At 35.0% G+C, this 23,831-nt stretch overlaps 1 protein-coding gene across 2 annotated transcripts in view; it reads right to left on the bottom strand.

The window, feature by feature from the left end:
• Window positions 1-2,453: 2,453 nt before the first annotated feature.
• Window positions 2,454-23,831, bottom strand: part of LOC136038138 (calcium channel flower-like) — a 46,286-nt gene continuing 24,908 nt past the window's right edge. The window contains exon 5 of one of the 2 annotated variants that reach the window (XM_065721163.1): window positions 2,454-7,027. In XM_065721163.1, the coding sequence (XP_065577235.1) occupies window positions 6,934-7,027 (94 nt within the window). In that variant the 3' untranslated portion in view covers window positions 2,454-6,933. Of the gene's footprint in view, window positions 7,028-14,431; window positions 14,595-23,831 lie in introns of those variants that run through there. The other variant, XM_065721162.1, reaches the window with a different exon arrangement.

Below are 23,831 nucleotides of genomic sequence, written 5' to 3'. Positions count from 1 at the left end.
GCAAAAACAAAACTAGTGCAAAAACAAGTCATTTAGAAATTCCACAGCATTCACAGTACAAATTTACTGTTTCAGTTATAATACTCTGATTCAATTACTTAGATAACTTTGAAAAGGGTGATTCCCAAGATTCTGGAGACATAAATAGTAGAGAGAAGATTAGCTGGCAAAAAAATAACTATTCCAAAAAGCAAGTCATTTAGAAATTCTGCAGCATTTACAGCACGAATTCACTTTTTGAATTATAATAATCTGATTAAGCTAGTTATATAACAGGAAAAACAAAAATGATTCCCAAGATTTCGGAGACACAAATAGCAGAGAAAAGATTAGGTAGCCAAAAAAAAACTATTCAAAAAAAACAAGTCCATTAGAAATTCTACAGCATTTACAGCACAAATTTACTTTTTCAATTATAACAATCTGATTAAACTAGTTATATAACAGAAAAAGCAAAGATGATTCCCAAGATTCTGGGGACACAAATAGCAGAGAAAAGATTAGGTAGCAAAAGAAAAACTATTCCAAAAACAAGTCATTTAGAAGTGACTTGTAAATGAGTCATTTAGAAATGAGTTATTAAGAAAAGATTATTCCCAAGATTCTCGAAACACAAATAGCAAAGAAGAGATTAGGAAACAAAGAAAATTATTCCAAAAAATAAGTCATTTAGAAATTTTAAAGCATTTACAGCACGAATTTACTGTTTCAGTCATAATAATCTGATTAAAGTAGTTATATAACAGGAAAAGCAAAAATGATTCCCAAGATTCTGGAGACATAAATAGCAGAGAAGAGATTTGGTGACAAAAAAAAACTATTCCAAAAACAAATCATTTCGAAATTCTGCAGCATTTACAGCACAAATTTACTGTTTCAATTATAATGATCTGATTAAACTAGTTATATAACAGGAAAAGCAAAGATGATTCCCAATATTCTGGAGACACAAGAAGCAGAGAAAAGATTAGGCAGCAAAAAAAAATTCCCAAAAAAACAAGTCATTTAGAAATTCTGCAGCATTTACAGTACAAATTTACTGTTTGAATTATAACTAGATCTACGTTGCATGGGCAACGTGAGGTGTTGCGGCAACCTTTGTTTTGCTTCGCCGAATAAAGTGTAACGAGACCAACACTTTGGTTTTGTTTCCTCGCTTCGATTAAACGCTGAAGTTGTTAATCTGTAAGGAACTTAAAATTAATACTAGGTACCCCAACTCGCAAAAGTGACAAACTCCTCATTGGAACTAGAAAAAGTTGCAAACCTTTCATCGCTGAATATGATTGTAGCCTAAGAGCTGATTATTTCTTACAAGTCCCCTACATGTCTTACCACTGGAACCAAATTGGTCTTACCATCAAATACACCGGAAACAAATAATAGGTACACCATCTAGCAAAAGTTGCAAACTCCTCATTACCGAAGAAGATTATGATTTAACAGACGACTGTTGCTTAAAACACCCCTAAATATCTCACAATTGATATCGGCCTATTTTTGGTTTGAGTGTGTTTGGTTTCAGCGTGTCGTAATTATTTACTCTAAGCGTTTTCCAAGATTTTAGGTTTCCCCCTCCAACTCCCCCAGTGCCACCGGATCCGGTCGGAATTTAAAATAAGAGGTCTGAGACACGATATCCTTCTAAATATCAAGCTTCATTAAGAACCAATCACCCGTTCGTAAGTTAAAAATACCTCTTTTTTCTAATTTTTTCGGATTAACCATCCCCCCCTCCCACATGGTCGAATCAGAGAAATGACTATTTTTCCTTTAATCTGGTCTGGTCCCTGATACGCCTACCAAATTCCATCGTCCTATAGTATCTGGAAGTGCCTAAACTAGCAAAACCGGAACAGACAGACCGACAGACGACAGAATTTGCCATCGCTATATGTCGCTTGGTTAATACCGAATACCATAAAAACCGAATGATAAAATCAGCACAGATCACGAACAGAAATGGGTAGAAACAATAGATTTTTGACCCCAGGCAAGAATTCTACGTAGCTATCCAAAATGACATGTTCATCAATCCGGCCTAAGGTCCACACTTTCCGCAAACACCACAGCGGTTAGACCCTTACCACTTTTTAGGAATAAGCTGAAATCGGGGTGCTAGGAAAAAGAACGACAAACCCAAAGTTCTGCTCTCGTAACACAATAACCTGATTAAACTAGTTATATAATAGGAATACCAAAGATGATTCCCAAAATCCTGGAGACAAAGAGCAGAGAAAAGATTAGGAGGCAAAAAAAAAACTATTCCAAAAAACAAGTCATTTAGAAATATCACAGCATTCACAGCACAAATTTACTATTTCAATTATAATAATCTGATTAAACTAGTTATATAACAGGAAAAGCAAAGATGATACCCAAGATTTCGGAGACACAAATAGCAGAGAAAAGATTGGGTAGCAAAAAAAAAACTATTAAAAAAAAACAAGTCATTTAGAAATTCCACAGCATTTTATTTATCTTGGAATGACTCACATTCAAAAACACAACTAGACAGTATAACAGCAAATCACGCTTCTCATAATTTCGTAAGTCAAGGGTTATCCTTATGCAATAAAGGTTATTTTGCCTGATATTATGAAACATAGAGTACCAAACATAAACAAACCCTATTTGCAAACAGTTACAACATCAAACTTCGTAATTCATTCGTTTTTAATCAACAGCTATGACACAAAGATAATTAAGACGGTCTATAAGATACACATTTTTTTTAAATTACAATTGAGCCTAAACAGGCAATAAAATAAAACGAGCATTACGCTTTTAGATCCTGTAAGTCAAAAGATTCAAATTAAATGATTTTCCAGGCCTCCGGCTAACATTCTAAACATCTTTGAAGTGAATTTACGTTAACGCAAAGCCAAATCCTGATACATTCCATGCTGCAGGTCAATGATTTTGAATACCGATGTAATAGAACTATTATTAATTAATGTTTCCAAAATCATTAGCACAAAAAGCTCCCAAGTAGAAACTTCAGGTATATTAGGTATTAATTAAAAAATTTTCAAGACAGCTTAAAGATCACGTAACTGTTTTTATTTTCTCATTGTATTTTAGTCATTTGTCTGTTTCTGCATTTTTTTTTTTTTAAGAAATGAAATAGAGGCTTACTGTTAATTTTCAACTAGTAGTTTGCCACTTTCAATATGTTTCCAATTTTTTTTTTCATGGTTTTTGTAAATGAGAAGGGATGTTAGAAGCCAGATGGCAGATACTCCCAACTCTCAATCTCAAGTTGTGCATGGTTGTCCCTTAATTCCCATGTTTCTTTTTATATTCCAATTATTTTCGTTTATATTATTTTATATATTCCTGTATTTATGTATTCCTATATTTTTCGTATATTTTCTATACAATCTGTATGTCTTTTCAATAATTATTTTTTCAGGAAACCATTCTCGCGAGCAACGAAATGAAACAAAATCAAATCCTTGCACACAGGGGAAGAATTTCTGGGAAGGCCCTTGTACAAGTCATAAGGACCCCCCCCCCCCCCCCCGCCTCAAGCCGGAACAACTAAAAACGTTAGTCTAAATTTGTATTTTTCTATATTTCCACTAAAACCGCGATTGCCTACACGTTCTATAACGGAAACCGTGCTTAATTATATATTAGCCTTGACATTGGTAAAACGTTTTACCAGTCGAATCGGTAAAAAAACCAGCTAAATGATTTATAACTATTTTTGATATTTTTATTTCTAGAAACATTCCTTGTGAATTTAATGTTCCTTATGAATTTCTATACGGTCATATATATTTATGTAAAAATTTCACGGCTTTTTTCCAGTTATACTTATTATGCTTGATGGCATGGATTTTTTATTTTAGCATGGAACCATAGTAGTACATAGGTCCGAGAGATGAGGTGGGAATATCAGACGATTTTACCTCATAAGGGAGCAGTAGAAGATGAGTTTATTATTAGGCAAAACTTTCCTAGGGAAAAATAGCCCCAGCTGTGAGCGAGTAGTGTTTTGGTAAACCCGTGAAACTGAAAACGTTTCCAATACGTAACTTTCAAGGGCAGTTTTAAGAAAATTGATAGATAGCAAGAATCACAATTCTTCGAAAAAATTACAACTAAAAACAAATCTAAACTAAAGTAATTATTATTTAAAGTATTGTCCGCTTTTCTGAAAGAAAAGTTAATAGTCTACTGTCTAATCCTTCCAGAAGAAAAAATGTACTGAGTTGGATATGCGAAACAACCATATATTTATTCTTTTTAATTTTTAACTTTTTTATTTTTCTCAAGTAATTTCGCATGATCTTTAATACAGCAGTCAAAGAAAATAAATCAAAAGCAATTTCTTTTTTAATTTTAGATTTATTTTTGCAATTAGAATCAGAAAAAAAACAATACTGAACAAAATGGGAAAATGTAATAACTTTCTTGATGGGTTTCATATCTGAACAAATTATTTACCATTGAAAAAAGAGAAAAAATTTTTGAAAAAGAAAGGCTTGCCTCAGATGCGGATTACTTTTGCCCCAGATGTAATTTGGGAGTTGAGGAGGTGGCACATATTCTAGTAGGTTGCTAGCAGCTTCCTCGTTTAAGAAATATTTTTGGTGATACTCTGGAGTTCCCACGATCCTCCAGACGACTTAAAATGGAAAATTTTGAGGTTTATGAATATGTAATGAAGTAGTTAAGAAAGAACAGTAATTCAAGCTTGTGTTTTATTGCTGTTTTCGTGTGTGTTATTTGGGGGGGGGATGATTAAAATGTATTTCATGATATTGTGATGTGTATTATACAGTGGTGTGTTGTATGTCTTTATTCGCCTTGTAATAAAATTTATTTACTTAAGTACACTACGAAACACAGAAACTATTTATTTTAACAGTTTCTTTCGAAGACTTGTCAATACCATCAAACTCTTTGCCCCATTTTTTACCAGGGCTGGAGCTAAATTCAGGCCAGTTTTTTTTTGCAAAAACCTGAGCTTTTCGTGACAGTAGCCTGAGAGGAACTTAACCGCCCGTAATTAACCATCCCACTCCCAATCCTTCCTCCGTTTTTGCCTCATTTTTTACCAGGGCTAGAGCTAAATTCCAACCAGTTTTTTTTTTGCAAAAGCCTGAGCTTTTCGTGACATTACCCTGAGAAAAACTCAACCACCCGTAATTAACCCTCCCCCCTCCCAGTCCTTCCTCCGTTTTTTTTCCTCATTTTTTACCAGGGCTAGAGCTAAATTCAGACCAGTTTTGTTTTTTTTTGCAAAAGCCTGAACTTTTCGTGACATTAGCCTGAGAGAAAACCACCCGTAATTAACCCTCCCCCTCCCAGTCCTTCCTCCATTCAACAACAAAACACTAGTGCGACGTTTGGTAACCAATGCGCTTTTCCCATTTTGAAGATGTGACATGGAATCTTTTATAAAGGTGACAAAAATTAAAACAATACGATTAATTTCAAAGTCGTTTTTACTTAATTAATTTTGATGGAGATTTTGCTGTTCGGTAGCCCTATGAATGAAAATAATCTCCGAGATAACCATTATCATGGCGTCATAAAACGAAAATTTTGAGAATGGAAAAAATTATTTTTCAAAATATAGGGATTGGGGCAAATTTTTCGTTTTTCTCAGTTTTCCAAAAAAAAACGGAAAAGGGCTCTTTTCAATACCCCCCCCCCCCCCCAACTAACGCCATTAACGTTCAAGCATCTTTACCTCTAATTCGCTAATTAATCATCCTTAAGATAAGATGAAACAGAATATTGCCCAAAATCAAAAGAAATTTTATTTTGCTAATGATCTTTCTTTTTCACTCTTTAAAATTCACCTCTCCCCTATATTTATTTGATTTTGCATGCTGAAAGCGATCATTGCGCAACCAGTTGATTGTTTATCAGTAATCAGTGTCACTTCAAACGAGACCAAAGTGCTGCTGAAAATGGGCAGGGGTTCGTTTCCCCGAATTTTTTAACCCCAAAAGCTGTCAGGTACCACATTTCCTTAAAAAAACTGTACTGTTTCTCAAAATTTTCATCAGACAATTTTTATTAGTGAAGGATTTGTCAATAATAATATTGGTCAATAAGAAACATCGCCTCTTTGGCCCAATAGTGTAGCTTAGATGAACGATAATTGGGATGCTACAGAATCAAAGAACTGGGTGTCATTATACTCTTCATACAATAAAGGAAAACGACGTTTCACTCTGAAAGCCAATGACAAAACTGATGGGGGAAGGGGGAACCAATCACTTCGGAAACTATGGGTATACATAGAATATCGCTGGTTCTAATCCAGCTTCTTCATTCACACTTTACGAAACTAGGCATTATTTATCAAATACACTTGGCTAAGCTTTATCTGCCGCCAGATAAAAATTTTCAGGGTCAGTATTTCTTGAATTCAGGGTCATGGCCCTCAGGGATCGTAAAATTTTCTGAGGGGGCAACAAAATTCCCGAACATATTTTATTTCTAGCATATAATTTTTGTAATGCAACAAAATTGTTCGTTTTGTAATTTATTGTCACATTTAGAGGCCGAGATTGCGATAATAATTACTGTCATTAATTTTACTTAAACAATAACAAAAACTGGGCTAAAACTGAAACCGCCTGGTTTGCGAGAATTTTTAAGAGAGCACTAAAAACTAGATTAATTCAAAAAAATATTAACCAATATTAATTTCCATAAAACAATTAATTCAATAATGTACCAATGTTAATTTTAATTCACAAAATGGAATACACAAATGTCAGCACAGCAAAGGAATTCTATAATTAAGGATTTCAGTTATTATGACTCTTACTCCTATCTAAAAAGTCCAATATTAAAAGCTGTCTGAGCAAAAAAGCTTACATAGCACAGATTTTACATCTTTACTAAACTGGTTACATTTAAACTTCCAAACAAATAAATATGGTATCTAATAAAATTAATAGTCTACGGAACTTGTTGGCTGGGGAATTCCATATTTGCCACCAAATTTGGTTTATCTGCTGCCACGGCATTAGCTCGCATTTCAGTTGGACTGGCCCTATAAACGACAAAAAAATAAAAATGTAAAAGCCATGCATGGAAAATGAAAGGGCAACGAAGAAGATAAAGAGCAAGGCTGAAAGAGCAAGGCCAAAAATAAAATTGAAGGATAAAGTTGCTACATAGTATAAGATAAAAAAAAAATTAATGGTGCATCCGACAGAACGGTTTTGCTCTTTCTTTGTCTGTGTCGTGTAATTAGTATGAACATCTCAATGTTTTGATTTAATTTCTTCATCATTGAGAATTTATTAATTCCAACATCAAAGAGACGCAAAAAATGGAACTGAACAATGAAGTTGCTACACAATATAAGGTCAAAAAAGAAATCAATAGTTGCATCTAACGGATTTGATTAAATAACAATTCTAGCTTTTCATTTACTTTTTCCTTTTTCTCTCTTCCTTTATCGTACTCAACTCTATTGCTTATATTTTATTTCAATTCTTGTGAATAATAAATGATTATAAACTTATTTTACAACTAAGAATATTCGAGTTTAGCACACCTATCCTAAATAATTACCAAAAATTCGTTTTTCCTTGTCACCACTATTCACATATTACACTGTTAATTGTTTTTACTGTTACTTGTAAATCATCTGAATTAAGCCACGGTTCAATTTTCTTTTCCAATTTGTATTTTGTGACTTAATTACTCACTAGTTTTTTTTTTACTCATATTCTGGAAAACTAAAACTGTTTCTGCTTTACATTTTACGTAAAGCTAAGAGAAATTATTTCATTGTGAAAATAGCTGAAAGTGGGAAAAATTCACGGAAGATATAGAAGGTTGTAAACTCTTTACTGCGTTCCTACAGCGCCCCACCTGAGCTTCATTTGAAACTATCTGTAAATGGGAAAACTATATCGGGACCAGAAAACGTTGCAAATAATGTAGTAGTTAATTGTGGTGTCCCCCAAGGGTCAATATTAAGACCTCTTCTGTTCCTGATTCATTTTAACGATCTGAGTAGTGTATTAAACCCGACAAGCACTATTCTTCGCTGTTGTAAGCTATGTCACGATGAAACTTCTTTTCAGCCTGTAGATGATGATGAGCATGTGGCTTTTGTAGATGACACCACACTAGGTTGCTGTGAAAGGGATATAACAGCGCTCATTTCCAAGCTTAGGGTTCTTCTCGAGGAGGCTTATCTCTGCATGGATTCTAACCAACTCGTGATTAATGTTAATAAATCTTATGTTTTATTTTTTTGCCGAGTTGGAAGTGTCCATCCGGAGATGTGTGGTATCAAAACGTCAAGAGGTTGGATCTGTCGGCCAGAAAATCGTTTTGCAAAATACCTGGGAGTCCTGCTTGATGAGAACCTGTCATTTATGCATCATGTTCAAGCAGTAAAGCTGAGGATATCCCGGAATCTTGGAATAATAAAGAAACTAAAGAACATGTTGCCGCAGGAAACACTGGTCCTGTTATACAACGCTCTTATCAAACCCCATTTACAATACTGTGCAATGATATGGCAATCGACTTTTAAATTTCACCTGCAGAGGCTCAATTCAATTCATAGACAATCTTTGAAATTAATTGGAAAAAAATAAAGAGTATTCATGAATGGAGTCGCTGCATCATCAGACATACTTGACCTTTGTGTTCAAGTTTCTAGCTGGTGAACTCCGTCTGCATTTAAAATATTACATCGACCAATCTCGGACCAGCATAATGTAAATACCCGATCATCCTGAAACTAACAAATACCCTTCACCCGGACTGTACGATGAGATTTTCCTCCAAATATAACTTGTTCAAGGCCATGGAACCTGTTCCCAGAAGAAGTAAGAGGTAGGAGCTCCCTCACGTTATTTAAAAGGAGAGTAAAAAATCATTTATTAGCATTGAAAAAGATTAGTTAAATATTGGAAAAAAAATATATAATGTATTGAATATAATTTGATAAAAAATAAGGTTAAAATTTTATCTTATTTTGATATGAAGGTGAGGCGGTTTCCCTGGGGCAAAGGAGAGGAGGATAATTGATAGTTATGTTGGATTAAATGAGAGGTAAGGTTGTTTCTGAGAGTAGGAGCAGTGAGCACGCTTCGTATTGTTTAAAAGGTAGCGATTGAGGATCTCGGCGTCCAGGAATGGACTGAGCATTGTTATTAGGTGTAATTTATCTTTGATTCGAAATAAACCCCATTGAACTTGAACTTGAAAAATGTATAAAGTTTATCTTGTTCTCCGGTAAGATTTAAATAATAAATGATAATTTAACTAAGGATTAAATAATTTTCAATTTGAATATTAGTTCAATTTCAATTTAAAATAGCTTTAATATTTTTATACTTTAAACAAGATTCAAAGAAGTGTTCTGGACACCGTTGTGCAGAACGGCACCGATTAGCTGATTTCCAACAGAACAAAGCAATATTACTTAAAGCAGAAGAGGCAAAAACAGTCATCTCAAAATGAAAACAGGCATATTGGATCTGTTGTCACTGTCTGATACATCGGTTAATATTATTATCAAAGAGGGTCAGAGACGTTACTCATATAAGATCTTGTGACTCGAACACTTTTCGTACCTTTGATTGGTATAAAATTTCATAAAAATAATCTAATCAGGTTTAGAAGGCGGAGTCTTTCGATTTTTCAAACGCGTAGGATTGACAAACAAAATGGTTCGCAAGAAAAAATGATTGGCTACAATTATGAATCACAAAAGCAGAGACAAAGACATTAAGGCACATTTTAAAATAAGCTTCATATTTATAAGAATGGACATTCAAAAATCTTTTTTTGAAATTTTCCTATTCCACTGTAGAAAAATTGGAATTTCATATTTTTCTTTTGTTTTAGGTTAATTTTGTTGTATCAAAGCAATTTACAATTTATCTTATTGCATGTCACTTTAAGGTTTATGTTCCCTGTGATACATACTTCACTGCTGTAAATTGCACCGAAAGGACAAGAAACGTATGTCACGGGCTTCATTAACAAACATATTGATTCTTCAATCCGCAATTACGATATTAGAGAATGCTGTAAACTTGCTTAAAAAATGTTTTTTTTTTTTTGCATATCTCTGAAACCATTTCAATGTACTCTTTCATCTGAAATACAAATCAACCTGTAAATATGTATCTCATCTGTCGAATTACTACAAAATCGCTGCGTTGCATTAAAAAATATAACTGTAGGACTCTAGATACAATCACACCAAAAACTTGCACATAAAACGTTAATCTTGCCAATGAGCAGTTGTTACCTGATTAAAGGCATTTTTCAATACGTATCGCTTCAACGATTGCACCCTACGTTAAATTAGAAGGTACGCATATATAAAAGAACATTAGAAGTCGGAAATTTTCTCCACATCTAAGTCTACCGGAATCAATAACCATTTTATTTTTAACAATATATGCCGCAAATAGGATGTGCCTAGGCGGGGACGTTCAGGGCCCACCCCTTCCCCCTCAAATACCCTATTTTCTTGAATTTTTGACCAAATTCCTATTCAAATATAAAGTTGCCACCCTCCAGAATATTTTTATAACCCTCCCCGCGCTTCGAAAAAAATTCCAGCGGACATGCTTGGCCATAGATCGTTGTTAACTGTCGTAAGCTTTGAGGCCTGAGTAGAATGATTTTACGAGCTGATCCAGCCCATGCACAGTGCTTTGCTATCTTTATTCTCTCTTTGGAAAATCTTTGCTTAAAACATTGTAGCCATATAAACTAAAGATTAAAAATTGAAATATTATTTATTTTAGAACAGCAACTAATGAACTTTGTTACCCATTACTAAGCTGTAAATACGTCTTTCCACTAAAAAAATGAGGAAAATAAAGGGCTGCATTCAGCCACACATTTAGTTTAGAAATACAGAGACCTGTCCCCCCGCTATATTTTTGTAATGTTGTATGCTGAATACCAGTATTCGAGTTTTTAGTCTAAAAATCCTGGATATTACAATAATAAATTATTCGTTATTCTTGCTCACTCTTTCGTCTCCTAATTCTGTTTATCGCTTAGCCAAAAATTATCTCCTAAGCAATAATTATTTCCATTTTTTTCTGTAAAAATAAGAAAAGAATAACGATAATATATCTCTGAACAATTGATAAGTCAAGAAACTGACAATAAAGAAAAAAACCTATAACACACAAGCACAGAACTAGAGAGTTCAATTCATCATGTGTTATTAAAATGAAAAAATAAAGAAGGAAAAAAGAGGAAGAGTCTGAAAGAGGAAAATGTCACGTTATTGACAATAAAGAGAAAACCTACGACACAACAGCACAGAACTAAAGAGAAACATCAATTCAGCATGTAGATTATTAAGATGAGAAAAAAATAGAATCAAACAAGAAAAAAGAATTAAAAACACGAAAAAGACATGTCAAAATCAGTTCTTACTCTAAAAGCGTTTATACCTGTACAGCGTTTGCCAATATAATACTTGTAAAATTGAAAATTACTCAAAACATTTATGTTATTCTTTCTAAGAAAATAAAGCAATGGCAAAATCAATTTATTTTCAGTGGCTCAAATTTACGTAGGTGCACCATACTATCAAACTTACAAACAGCACACGAATATATAACCACAAAACACCAAAATTTACAACACATTTAGTACCATGCTTCTCTCTAGTTACTGCTGAATCAAAAGAACTTTGTGTTACAAATCTATAAACCGGTTTCCCCACTTACAAATCGTGTGCACCAAGTGGTACGTGCCACATATGGTAGGTGTGTGCCGCGCATAACTCGAGAAGATGTGGAATAGCAGAAGTGTGCCGCAGTGTATCACGCATCACGTAGCAAGTTACAATGAAGATCAGTGGCAAAAAGTGGATAGCACCTTGGATTTGCTTTCACAAGTCAAATTATCACCGTTTGTATAATTTAGGACTAATATTATTATTACTCAACATTTCTCATGAGAACACATGAGGTATTTGCTTTTATATTTACTGTTTCTTTAAAAAGTAAAAAATTCATTCCATTCTAAATATGTTGATAATTTTTCAGATTGCATACACATCTTAAAAGAGGAAAAACAAAGCAAAGCGTAAATTTGAAGCCCAGTTCTCACTGTTCCATTTTTATTGATATGTCAAGCAGATATTTCAGAATCTGTTCACTGTGCATCCTTCATTTTTTTTCTTTTATTTAGTTAACAAATTAACAAAAATTTTCGAACAAAAAAAAAGAATACCCGAAGGATATTTTTCCCATCAGAAGAATCGGAAAATTATGGCCAATAGATAAAAATTTTTTTTATCTCAAACCCCCCCCCCCCCCCCTACTTAAAAATATCTTTGTGCATCTGTAAGCACTACCTTTTTGAACAAAAGAGATAAATATTTTTCGGACAATTTGCATCATGCCTCAAAATGGTGTCATAGTAAAATAAAGTTTTTCTAGTAAAAGATTCCCAGACTGAATCACTCCTTATAAGCACAAAACGTGTATTTCAATAGACCATGATCTGTGCAAATGATCATTTCGACAAAACCATCTATGACAACTATTTTAGAAGTTGTGAAATTTGTCAATAATTCGCTATAAGTCTAAGAAAATAAGAGATGCAACCCAGATAAGGTATTATGGAAATGTAATATACAGTATCAACTTGTGGAATAGTGAAAACGATATCTACCAAAAATGCACCCAATGGTAAAATCGGGTGAAGGATATTCCTTGGGGGCGGTCCTGCTAGGAAGAGCCCTTGAAATTCCGGTCGAAGAACATACTAAAATGACTTTTTAATGGCAGTGTATGTTTTCCACAGTATAAAAGGCTCTAACTTGATCTGTGTAATGCATTGCAAGTCCCATAAGTCAGCCCGCGAGCTAATGATGTTCACAGCAAAATGATGTTGGGTAAAGAAATTGGAGATGTGACATCAAAAGCATATAATAAATCGTTACAAAAATTCCCGAGTAATGTATGACAGTTTTGGCTTATCTATTACAAATTAGACCTAAACATTTATTTACGAGAGCAGGAATTCTGGCGATTCATTAGTTACACATGTATAAATCATTTCATGCATTCCCCCATAATTCTGTAAAAATTGCAAGAATTATGCAAGTGCTCTCTTTCTACAGAGATAGATGGCTCTGAAATTCATCTGTCTAAGTTATATACAAAATGTACTTAATTTTAACAAAAACTCATGTTCGATCCTTCAGTTTCATAACGTATTCACTGCAAAACAGTAGTTCCGAGATAAAACACTGTCTAAAGTTTTGTTTGTACCTTTTCAGCTATGACGTTTTAGTTACCGTCTCCATTGTGTCCAAATTTTTTGAGTTGTCCCTAATTCCGCGAATGAAAATTGGTTTCTCTGAAATCTCTCTGATAATTAAAATTTATAAATATACAAACTTTATAGGAAATGTCCCCAATTATCCCGAAAATGTCCCCGAATTTTTCAGATTTACCTCAAATTTTTCTAAAATCTGCATGGTATTAAACTGTCGTAAATACACGAGCGTTGCTTGGAACAAAGATTGTTTTATTTTTTTGTCAATCCTTAACTTCCGGGGAGATTTTGCAGAAATCAGTTTGCCCTAGAGAAAATTCGTGGAAACGCCTGGAAAATAGGGGTGTGACGTAAGCACGTTTCACAGAATGTGTAATACAAACGGTAAAACACAAATAGAATAATTCTAAATTAATATATCTTAGTTTTTAGTGTGACACTAGATCAGATAAGAAACTACCGGTGGATAATACCCTTGAGATTAAGTTCAACCAAAAAGGGGTATCTACTCGCTTCACAGATCACACTAATCGATTCTGATTATTTGGCCAATAGCCAAAAAACGCATGGTTTACATAAAACCATGAAAAAGAGAATGTGTTATGAAATTATCGGACTAAATTGTTTTTTCAATGAATTCAACTGTGCCCTCAGCACTCAATATCATAAACTTAACTGATTTATAGCTTGAACTACGAAATTTTGCAGTTACATGGGTCTTCTGTGTAGCGACAATGTCGCAGAGTGAGGCATTAATGTATAGATAATTATTTCCCTCGGAAAGAAAGACTACAAATGATTAAATTCTATTGCCTTTTTTTCTCGATTTTATTTTTAATTTACGTTTCAATTTATCCACTTCCATCTTTACTTTCAATCTTTAACTTATGGGTGCATTCTCTTTTTTTCTTTTTTTAATTATGCGTGTGTTCAAGTTAGTTCCTTTCGCCTGCAAATTGACAAATAAACGTCGAGAAAAGAGCCAAATGAGCAATAAAGAAAACTTTAAAAGAATCTAGAAAAAACTTAGAATTCCATGGTTTAAGGGGAGAAGCTTCAGTCTCCATCCCTACTGCTGACATGCCTATGTGCATCTATGCCAGTTTCATAATAGATTTCATCTTAAAAATAATATTGCATGGGGAACGAGGGAGGGGGCTTTAAGATGAGAACTGAACTCTAAATAAAATAGCAAACAACAACATCTAAATATTTCAAAAAATCAATTTGTGCTCCAAGCATCATTTCCTTCAACTAACAGTGCAGTTTGATTGCTTTCTGGATTCAAATTTTGCGCATTTGCTCTCATTTCCTGCCTGTCCGCTCTGCAGCACAAACAAAAAAACATACAGTTAAACACAAGAAAATAAAAGGAAAATACTCTTATTCTAATTCATAAATATGGGGCCAAATGAAAAGCATAACGTCCCCAAATGAGGGGAGAAGAGGTTGTAAGGTAGGACTTAAAGGAAACCATGGGAGGAGTGAAAAGTGTAAATATATTGGGGCGGAGACAGAGCGTGTGCACAGGTTTTGGCCTCAGGGTATTTAGTGTTCCAGTGAGATGTTGGTAACAGTAGAAGTAATTCAGTCATATTCAAAATATTTATCTTGCAGTTCCTCTCGTCAATGACAGACGCTCGTTTGGTAGCACCTGATAGCCCAGTGAGACGGAAGAGTCTGTAGTCTCTTTCAGTTACAAGTTCAAACTTTGCAGCGTTAAGCACGTCTCATAACAAGGACTTGCAACTTATGTTTAATAGAAGTTTAGTAAATAAAGTAATCTAGTCATGGACAACAGAATTCAGAAAGTGGGATAGACTGGGTGCGACCTACAGAAGACAAGAGCTAGGCTATTTTAGCTTAATGTTTCCCTCCAAAAGCTATATAATTTACCCAAAAATTCGACTTCGAGGTAAGGATAGACCCTTAATCTTGACACAATGAGTCCAATGGTTGAATGAGTTTTTTTCTAACAGTCACACTTTCTCAAATACGACCTATCGCGTCAACAGGATAAGAAAAGATTTCACCAATTTTCTACAGCCAAAACCTATCACGGACAAATGCTAGAATCAACAACACCTAAGTCTACGTCTGCAGGAAACGTATTGGCAAAATGAGGGGAAAAAATGACTTCAGGAAGCCTAATAACAAAATTATGTACTTGTATGAAACACCCCCTACCAAATATTCTTCATCTAAGTAGAATCTAAGTATTACCGTTTTTTTTTACAAACACATTGGAGCTATATATTAGCATATTGGGGGGGGGGATAAAGAACCTCTGTAGTTTCCATAATTAGGTTAATAAAATATCATATTTTCATCATTTTTTTTTATAATACAATAGGATTGAGCATCAGAGTAACAGAACCCATATGCTTTACCCGCCCACCAGCCCCTCCCCATGATTTGAAAATATATAGCCCAAATTTGTTTCTAAATAAATATATTTTAATCTTATTTTGGTATATTTCATTAGGATTGAGCGTCAAAGAAACATATATAAAGATTATTAGGTAGGGGGCATTTCACAGAAATATCCAAAATTCTTTATCGTCATGCATTTCTCCCGTCCCAAAAATGGAAAAAAATAACTATTTCGCAATTTGTTCGAAAACTTGACAAATGCTAATACTAGGTATGAGCAAAAGACATTAGTCCTTGTGTCGAGTACCGTAATCGCCAGCGAAGAATAATGAGTAGTAGCTGCCCCAAGTGAAAAAGGTAGGAAAATACCCCTTGCATGAATATTTGAGCAAATATTCTTGTTGTTTAAATGTGTCTTCTTTCGTCTCTTCTTTTTTTTTTGTATAGCGCTGGTTATTTTTTTATACTTTTTTTTTCGTTGATAAAGGCTTCCGGATGTGAAGCCAAAATATTCAGACTTTAATTACTATTTGTGTATTAAAAAGTTCTGATATTTCAATGTCTTACTAAAAAATTCTTCCCATTATTAATAGTTTTACTTCAATTGTAACTTCTTGTATACTACCCAGTCCAAAAGATAGATCTTTTTTCCTTTCTTTCTAAGAAAGGAAATTTTCTTTTTAAGGCAATATTTTTCTCGTTAAGCTTCATGAGCAATTAAAAGATTATTTAAAGAAAGTCATAACGATAAATTAAAATTAGAGCGCTAATAAACCACTAGAATACAAAATTTCATTCAACAGAAGCAATGAGTCTTAGGGGGCATTATCCCTTGGTTTATTAAATATAAGATTAGATGTTTTCGCTGCTTTTACAACTACTAAGAAATTACTACAGCAACAAAACCACACGAGGCCAACATAGCCGAGCACGCTACTCCTACACTAAGATATAGTCAAAGCTTTGATCTTTACCCCCTCCAGGACGGTTCCATTTAAATATTTTCTTAAGGCCTCTTCCCCCATCATTTCATGAATGACCAGCCTTTTGCTTGACCTCAGATAGATGACTAAACAGTAAAATCTTTGGCAACCTGTAATACTTCATCCGTAAGAAGTGGCCCAGTTATCTTGATATTTCAAGATACTGAAATATCTAGAAATATCCGCTAGAAAGCGGGAACATATTTATAGAGCTTAATGTTTGATATACGGCCAGTCGAACGAGTACAAAGCATTGAGGTCTGGTTACAGTAGTTAGTGGCAATATCGTATACATTAGTTAGTTGCAACATCGCAAACTTACAGAACCGCGGCTTTAGATAAAGAGATAGATACGACTGAATATTTTAAAAATCCTCAACTAAGGTCAGTTTTTTTTTTTTTTTAATTAAAGGCGATAAATTGAAATTCCAAAGTTCTCTTTAGTTTCAGTCAGTGCTGCAACAAGTACTCCAAATTTTTACTTAAGTATCAAGTATTAAGTACTCATGGTTTTTTTACTTAAGTATCAAGTAATAAGTACTCTCTCAATTCTTACTTAAGTATCAAGTACATGCCAAAATTTTACTTAAGTAGTACTTCAAGTACTACTTCAAGTACTTACTCTATGTATTTTGACATAGCTATATATATATATATATATATCAAGCCCATGCTATTTTTTTGTTAAAGCCATTCTGAAGGCTTCTTAGCCCTTTCCCTTGCCTATAACATGTCACCCCCCGCCTTTCCTCTCCTAAAAATCTTAATCAAGAACCAGACTTTCAATTTTGTCGTTTTTAACCATTTTCTTCGTTTGGCAACACACCCAACAAAGTCCAAAAATAATCTGAACCGATTTTCAACACAACGGCTTGAAATGCAAAAGACTGTCAAAACAATAAAGTGCAGCAAAAAAAAACTTCTGGTGATCAGTGTTCAGTCAAATCTGGCGCGTTTGAAGAAATACAGGGTTATTTTGAAACGTTTGGGAGTGGTTGAAAAAATCGGGCAAATAGAAAAACAAACTTAGGATTGGCTTTAAAACAGATAAAAGGTAATAACGTAGTCCATTCTTCAATAAGCAAAAACCTTAGCAAAAAAAAAACAACAACACAAATTTAAAAGTAAGGAGTCAATTGAATCAGTTGCAGACTTTTTTAATTAGAGAAATCAAAGGTCAATAAAAAAAGAGCAGCGAAAATTCACATTTTCGGCAGCTAGCTGAAGGTCACTGGCTGTCAGCGTGCTGAAAGAAAGGACAGTACGAAAATGAAGTCTTGATTCATATGACTTCAGCTTTGCTGCACATATCAAAAACGTGATTAAAAGTGCAAATGCTAGTCTACTGACTTTAAACGGTATGCTTAGGTTCAGTACGAACACAGAGAGTATTAAGTATGCATACATAAAGTACGTCCGCCCCATTCTGGAATATACTTGCCCTGTTTGGGCGCCCTCAGCACTTAGAACAGCGTATCTTTGTCAGGAGCTTAAATTGGTTCAGAAGTGAGTGGTATCGATCATCTTGGGCCGCTGTAACATCCCCTACGAAAAGGTTCTGAAAGTGCTTGGACTGTCGTCACTCCAAAATCGGTATGAAACACTGATAATGAGTTTTGGAAAGTTCTTGCTTTCTAAATCTTAGAACCGTGACATTCTACTTGTTCAACCTCTACCATCAAGAACGAGAAAGCAAATAAGTTAGCTCCCGTTAAAGCAAGAACAAACTGATATAATTCGTTCGTCCCGGTTTTCGTCGATATGTACAATAAGAGTCAATGTTTATAGTTTGATTTATATTTACAAGTGTAGCTTAATTTTGAATATGTTTTAAAGAAACGCAAATCATCGGTAGCTGTCAAGTTTTGCTATTGAACCTGCCTACTATTACTACTATTTCGGTGACATTTATCACCCTCAGCGCCTTTCCAAGGAAACTGCCTCAAGTTTTCAAGTTACATTTCAGACGCGCAATGAAAATGTATGGCATCTACTTCCTACATGTCTGGTTTTCAATCAAGCAAGCCGCATGCTGCGTAGTCAATTCAGATGGTCAGTAAAACTCTCTACAAACGTATATTGGTAAATCACTGGCCTTTCTAGGAGTAGTTTTCACACCACGAAGTGTCAAAAACCATGAAATTAAATCGAAAATCTCCCGAGAAAAAAAGAATAAAAAAGTAGTCTTTCTCCGGGAATGGAATATTCGGTTTAAGGTTGGCTTCAGTATGGCTCATTTTGGAAAAGGATTATTTCGAGGCTTTGGGCGAGCCATGGGTAGAATTACAAATCATGAAATTATGAGACACAGACTAAAAAATCTTACAGCTTCACTACAGCTTTTCAATTTTGAAATAGAGACATTTTTTGCTTCTGATTTTCCAGATTATGGGTAAACTGTATGTAAGATAATAAGCCTTATTCTAGAAATTGGGAATCTACTGACTAAGACAGTCTAATTTTATTGACACATCCCAGGTAATCCCCTGTTTACTAGTAGTTCCAGGTCATTATTGAAAGCCGGCATCCAGGTATTTCTTTAGTACATATATCTGTTTTTCAGAAACTAAACACAACCCCGTGGTTAATACTTGAGCCGAGCGAATCAGGAGCTCTTCTTCACGTTTAACCCCACCTATTTGTATAAACGAACGTAAGAGGCCAATACCACAATAGCCTCTCTGTCAACTGAGAAATCTTTAACACTGAAAAATTTTAATGCAGAAGGAATAAGAAGTTGGCACATAACATTCAAATTTTTAGGCTCCTATTAGCTTTGAGAAGAACCAGGCTTTCGAGCCTGTGATCTGCCAAGGAGCTACGCCTTGGACAGAGAATCACTCCCCCCTTCGAAAAAAGACGCTCCACTGGTGCTGATGTAGGTGGTATGCAGTTGAACTTCCGAAAAACCAACTCCACCATAGGATAGTGTCTCAAAACTGACACATCTTGTCTAGAGTCACTTAGAAAACGCAAGACTTCAACTCTTGTTGTTTTCATTTCATCCGACTGAATAGTGGCTTCCTTTTCGTCAGACATTTCAAAGAAATTCTGTGGAGATCTCAGTAACTCAAATCCAACAATGTTTTTGCTGGTACTCTGTTTACTTCCTAATGCCTTGGCCTCGTTCACAAGCATTCTTACAACAGTCTCCTTGTCTTCATCTCTTACAAATTTATCTTTAAAATAGGGATGAGAACTGGTGGCCAGGTGGTAGTCAGCATAAAGAGATGGAGGTCTACAGAGGAATGGAAACCTTTGCTTAAGTCCTTCTAACAGGGTCCCAACCAGTGCCTTTGTATACTTGACAAAAAGCTGGAGCTTTTGCAGCTTTCTTTCCAGTGACCGAATAGTAGGGAAAATTATCCCGAAGAAAGCTTTGTCTTCTACCTGGAGCATGTCAAGGGCTATTGCTATAGGTTCCAGTACAGAGACATATTCGATTAGAAAGTCTATCTCATTTTGCTTAAATCTTGGTTTCTTTAGTACGTCGCAAACTGTGGTCAGTTTTACAGCTTTTGGCATTCAAGAATTCTTTTCAGTGCATCATATTCAGAGTTCCATCTTGTAGCATTAGGGCGAATCAACTTTTTCTCAAAAACATCCATGACAAGATCGCTATTCTTTGAGCTGTGGCTTAATGAATTCCACACTGACTGACACTTTGCTCTGACGTTTAACAGTGCTCTCCTGAAGTTAAGGTCTTTTTATAAGGCGTGCTTTGCATCAGTTGTTGCCAACAGGTTCAGCGTGTGGCTGCAACAGCGAAAATGCTGTGGCAAATACATCTCCAGCTCGTACTCAGACCCTTCACCTGTAAACTTATGAACATAGTCACTGTTGTCACTCATAGTTTCCGTTCCTGGTTTATTGTCAGAAGCTAAAGCGTGATTCACACTGCCACTATCTTCACATACAAGGGAAAAAGTTGTGGTAGCAGATTCACTTATGTTGACTGATGGTGACACTAAACCAACACGTCCATAAGTATAAAAAATTTTGTGCAAATCAGTTGTCTCGATATTATCTGGCTCTCCCTCTTGAAAATCAATGTCTGTATCCGAGTCACCTTCTTCAATCTGTGGCTCAATGGTAAGCTTTACATTTTGTTTGAATGCTTTTACAAAATTTGATGCATTGTCCATCACAATAGCTCTCACTTTTTCTAAATTGGTGTCCAAACCGTACTCTCGAAAAATGCTGAAGATCATTTCAGTTATTCTGTCAAACGTATGTGAACCTGTAAATCTTCTAACAGCAAGAATCATTGGCAAAAAATGATTATTGCCATCTAAGACATGAGCAGTAACAACCATGAAACTCCGGTTGCTGCTAGACCAGATATCGCAAGTTATTGTGACGTAATCGGTTTTCTCCAAAATTTCAGTAATTCTTTTCTTTGTATCGAACAGCGATTGGTCGATCTTTTTTGCTAACGTCTCTCTAGACATTATTGGGCCAACGTATGGATTGAGGCCTAAAATCATGCTTTTGAAAGCTTCACTATTCACAGTGCTTAATGGTCGCATATCCGCCACAATATAGTCCATGATCAACTGGTTAGCTTGTTCTTTCGTGCATCTTAACTTCTTTCCAAAGAATTCCCCCTTTACAGTTTCATTTTCATTTTCGTCTGATACATTTTCCCAAATTTCACTTTTTTTTCTTAAATTTATAGCATTAAACTCAGTGTATGCGGTGGGATGACCTGCCTGAAAATAAAAGATTCTATACACCAAGAACAACAGGTCTGGTGAAATCTAGCGGGATCCAATGCGGTGGTATTGTGTCAAATTCATTCCTGCAAATTCAGGTATTCAGACGAATCAGATTTCAGATTCGTCACTCCATCCATAAGTTATAGGCCCTGCTAAATTGAAGGCAAGGTCAACTTTCTTAAAACTTGAGACCGCTGCCCTCGCCCTCTTTGAAATAGGGTTTGTAATATCAGAATTCGGTATAATCCCTAATCTTAGGCATCTTTGGTCTAGCTTTCATTTGGATCCGTTGCTCCATTTGCAAGTTATACCAAATTAAACAAAAACCTCAATTTTTCAGAACTTAAAAACCACTCACCCTCGTTTTATTCGCGCTAGGGTTTTCATCTCAAAACTTTATGCGTCTCATGGTTTTGGGAATCTTTGGTTCAATTTTCATTGATATCCATCATTCCATTCACAAGTTACACTGAATTAAATGAAAAGCTCAATTTTTTTTAGCACTTAAAGCCACCTACCCCTCGCCCTAATTAAGCTAGGGTCTTCATCTCCAAGTACCATGTGTCCTATGGTATTTGGCATCTTTGGCTTATCTTTCATTGAGATCAATTACTTCATTCGCAAGTTAAACTGAGTTAAATGAAAAATAACTTTTTTACCACTTAAAGCCCCCTCCCCCTCCTCCTATTTGAGCTAGGGTCTTCATCTTCAAACTTAATGTGTCTTATGGTCTTAGGCACCTATAGTTCAATTTTAATCCAAATCCAACAGGCAGTTCTCTTGATTTCGCTATAATCGATTGCCCAGACGGATGGATAGACAGACGGATCCCAAAAACCTATCTTGATGGATTTTTTCCACCATCCAAAAGTTTACAAGATGACAAAAATTAAAAACTAATGGACAACAGTATTTAGGCAACATTTAGCACAAAACAAGGGATTTCAGCTCACTGACGACCAGTGAACTGTGAAATAATAACAAAAAAAATATTATATAACTTTTAAATAAAATTAAACTGAGAGATAATCATACTGTAATTTTTCTGTCATAAGCAATTACCTTATTTTACATCCAAAAATAGGACATGGAGTTATATGTGAATTTACTCTAAATCCAGAGGCAGACTTTGGCAGTTCAGACATAATGAGGATTGATTTTATCTTAAATTTTTGTCCACAAAATCTCTTGTGAGTCACAGCTTTAGTTGAACACCACCAATTCCCCATTAAGAGGTCGTTATCAGATTTTTTTTTGAAGAAATAAGCTGATTCTTAGATATAAATAAAGATTGGATCTATATAGCAGCTATGTAGACACTGTATCATGAAGAAGAGTGTGAAAAAAATGTTTTATGACACAAATACCATCTGTCTGAACGCAATATTTTCAGTCTGAATCTTCAGGAAATCTGCATAAACTGTAGGTGCAATTTGATAAGTTTTTACTCATAACAAGAGCTAATAGCTCATATGGCACTTGTGACGAGGCGAGAAGAGCCAAGAGCCAAGAGCTCATATGGTATGAGCTCCAGCAAAATTCTAAGAATCAATAGATTGATTTAAAAGGAAAATCAGAGACTTAATGCCGGTCAGGATTTAAAATAAGAACTCTGAGTCACGATGTACTTCTAACTATCAAATTCATTAAGATCTGATCACCCACTCATAAGTTATAAATACCTAATTTTTCCTCTCCCTTTAACCCCCAGATAGTCGAATCTGGCAAAACGACTTTATCAAGTCAATTTGTGCAGCTCCCTGACACGCAAACCAATTTTCATCGTCCTAGCACGAGGAGATGCACCAAACTTGCTAAATCACTGAACCCCTTTCCCCAACTCCCCTAAAGAGAGCAAATCTGGTATGGTTACGTCAATCACATATCAAGGACATTTGCTTATTCTAACCACCAAGCTTCATCCCAATTCCTCCACTACAAGTGTTTTCCAAGATTTCCCCCTCAAACTCCCCCAATGAAAAAAGATCTGTTCGGGATTTGAAATAAGAGCTCTGAGACATGAATTCCTTCGAAATCACCTATTCGTAAGATAAAAATACCCCAATTTTAATGTTTTCCAAAAATTCCGGTTTCCCCCTCCAACTCCCCCCAATGTCACAGAATCTGGTCAGAATTTGAAATTTGAGCTTTAAAGCTTAAGATCCTTCTAAATATCAAATTTCATTAAGATCTGGTCACCCTTTCGTAAGTTATAAATACCTCAATTTTTAAATCCCCCCCCCCCAAAAAAAAAAATTCCACCAAAGAGAGCAGATCCGGTCCGGTTATGTCAGTCACGTATCTTAGACAGAATTTTATTCTTCCCATCCAGTTTCATCCTGATCTCTCGGCTTTAAGTATTTTCTAAGATTTCTGGTCCCCCTAACTGCCCCCCCCCCCAATTATGCTTAATCCGGTTGAGATTTATAATAAGAGATCTCAGTTACGAGGTCCTTCTAAATATAAAGTTTCATGAAGATCCGATCAC

This window comes from Artemia franciscana, chromosome 17 (assembly GCF_032884065.1).
Source record: "Artemia franciscana chromosome 17, ASM3288406v1, whole genome shotgun sequence".
In the NCBI taxonomy this organism is placed as follows: domain Eukaryota; kingdom Metazoa; phylum Arthropoda; class Branchiopoda; order Anostraca; family Artemiidae; genus Artemia; species Artemia franciscana.
This window is presented reverse-complemented; position numbering and strand designations above follow the sequence as displayed.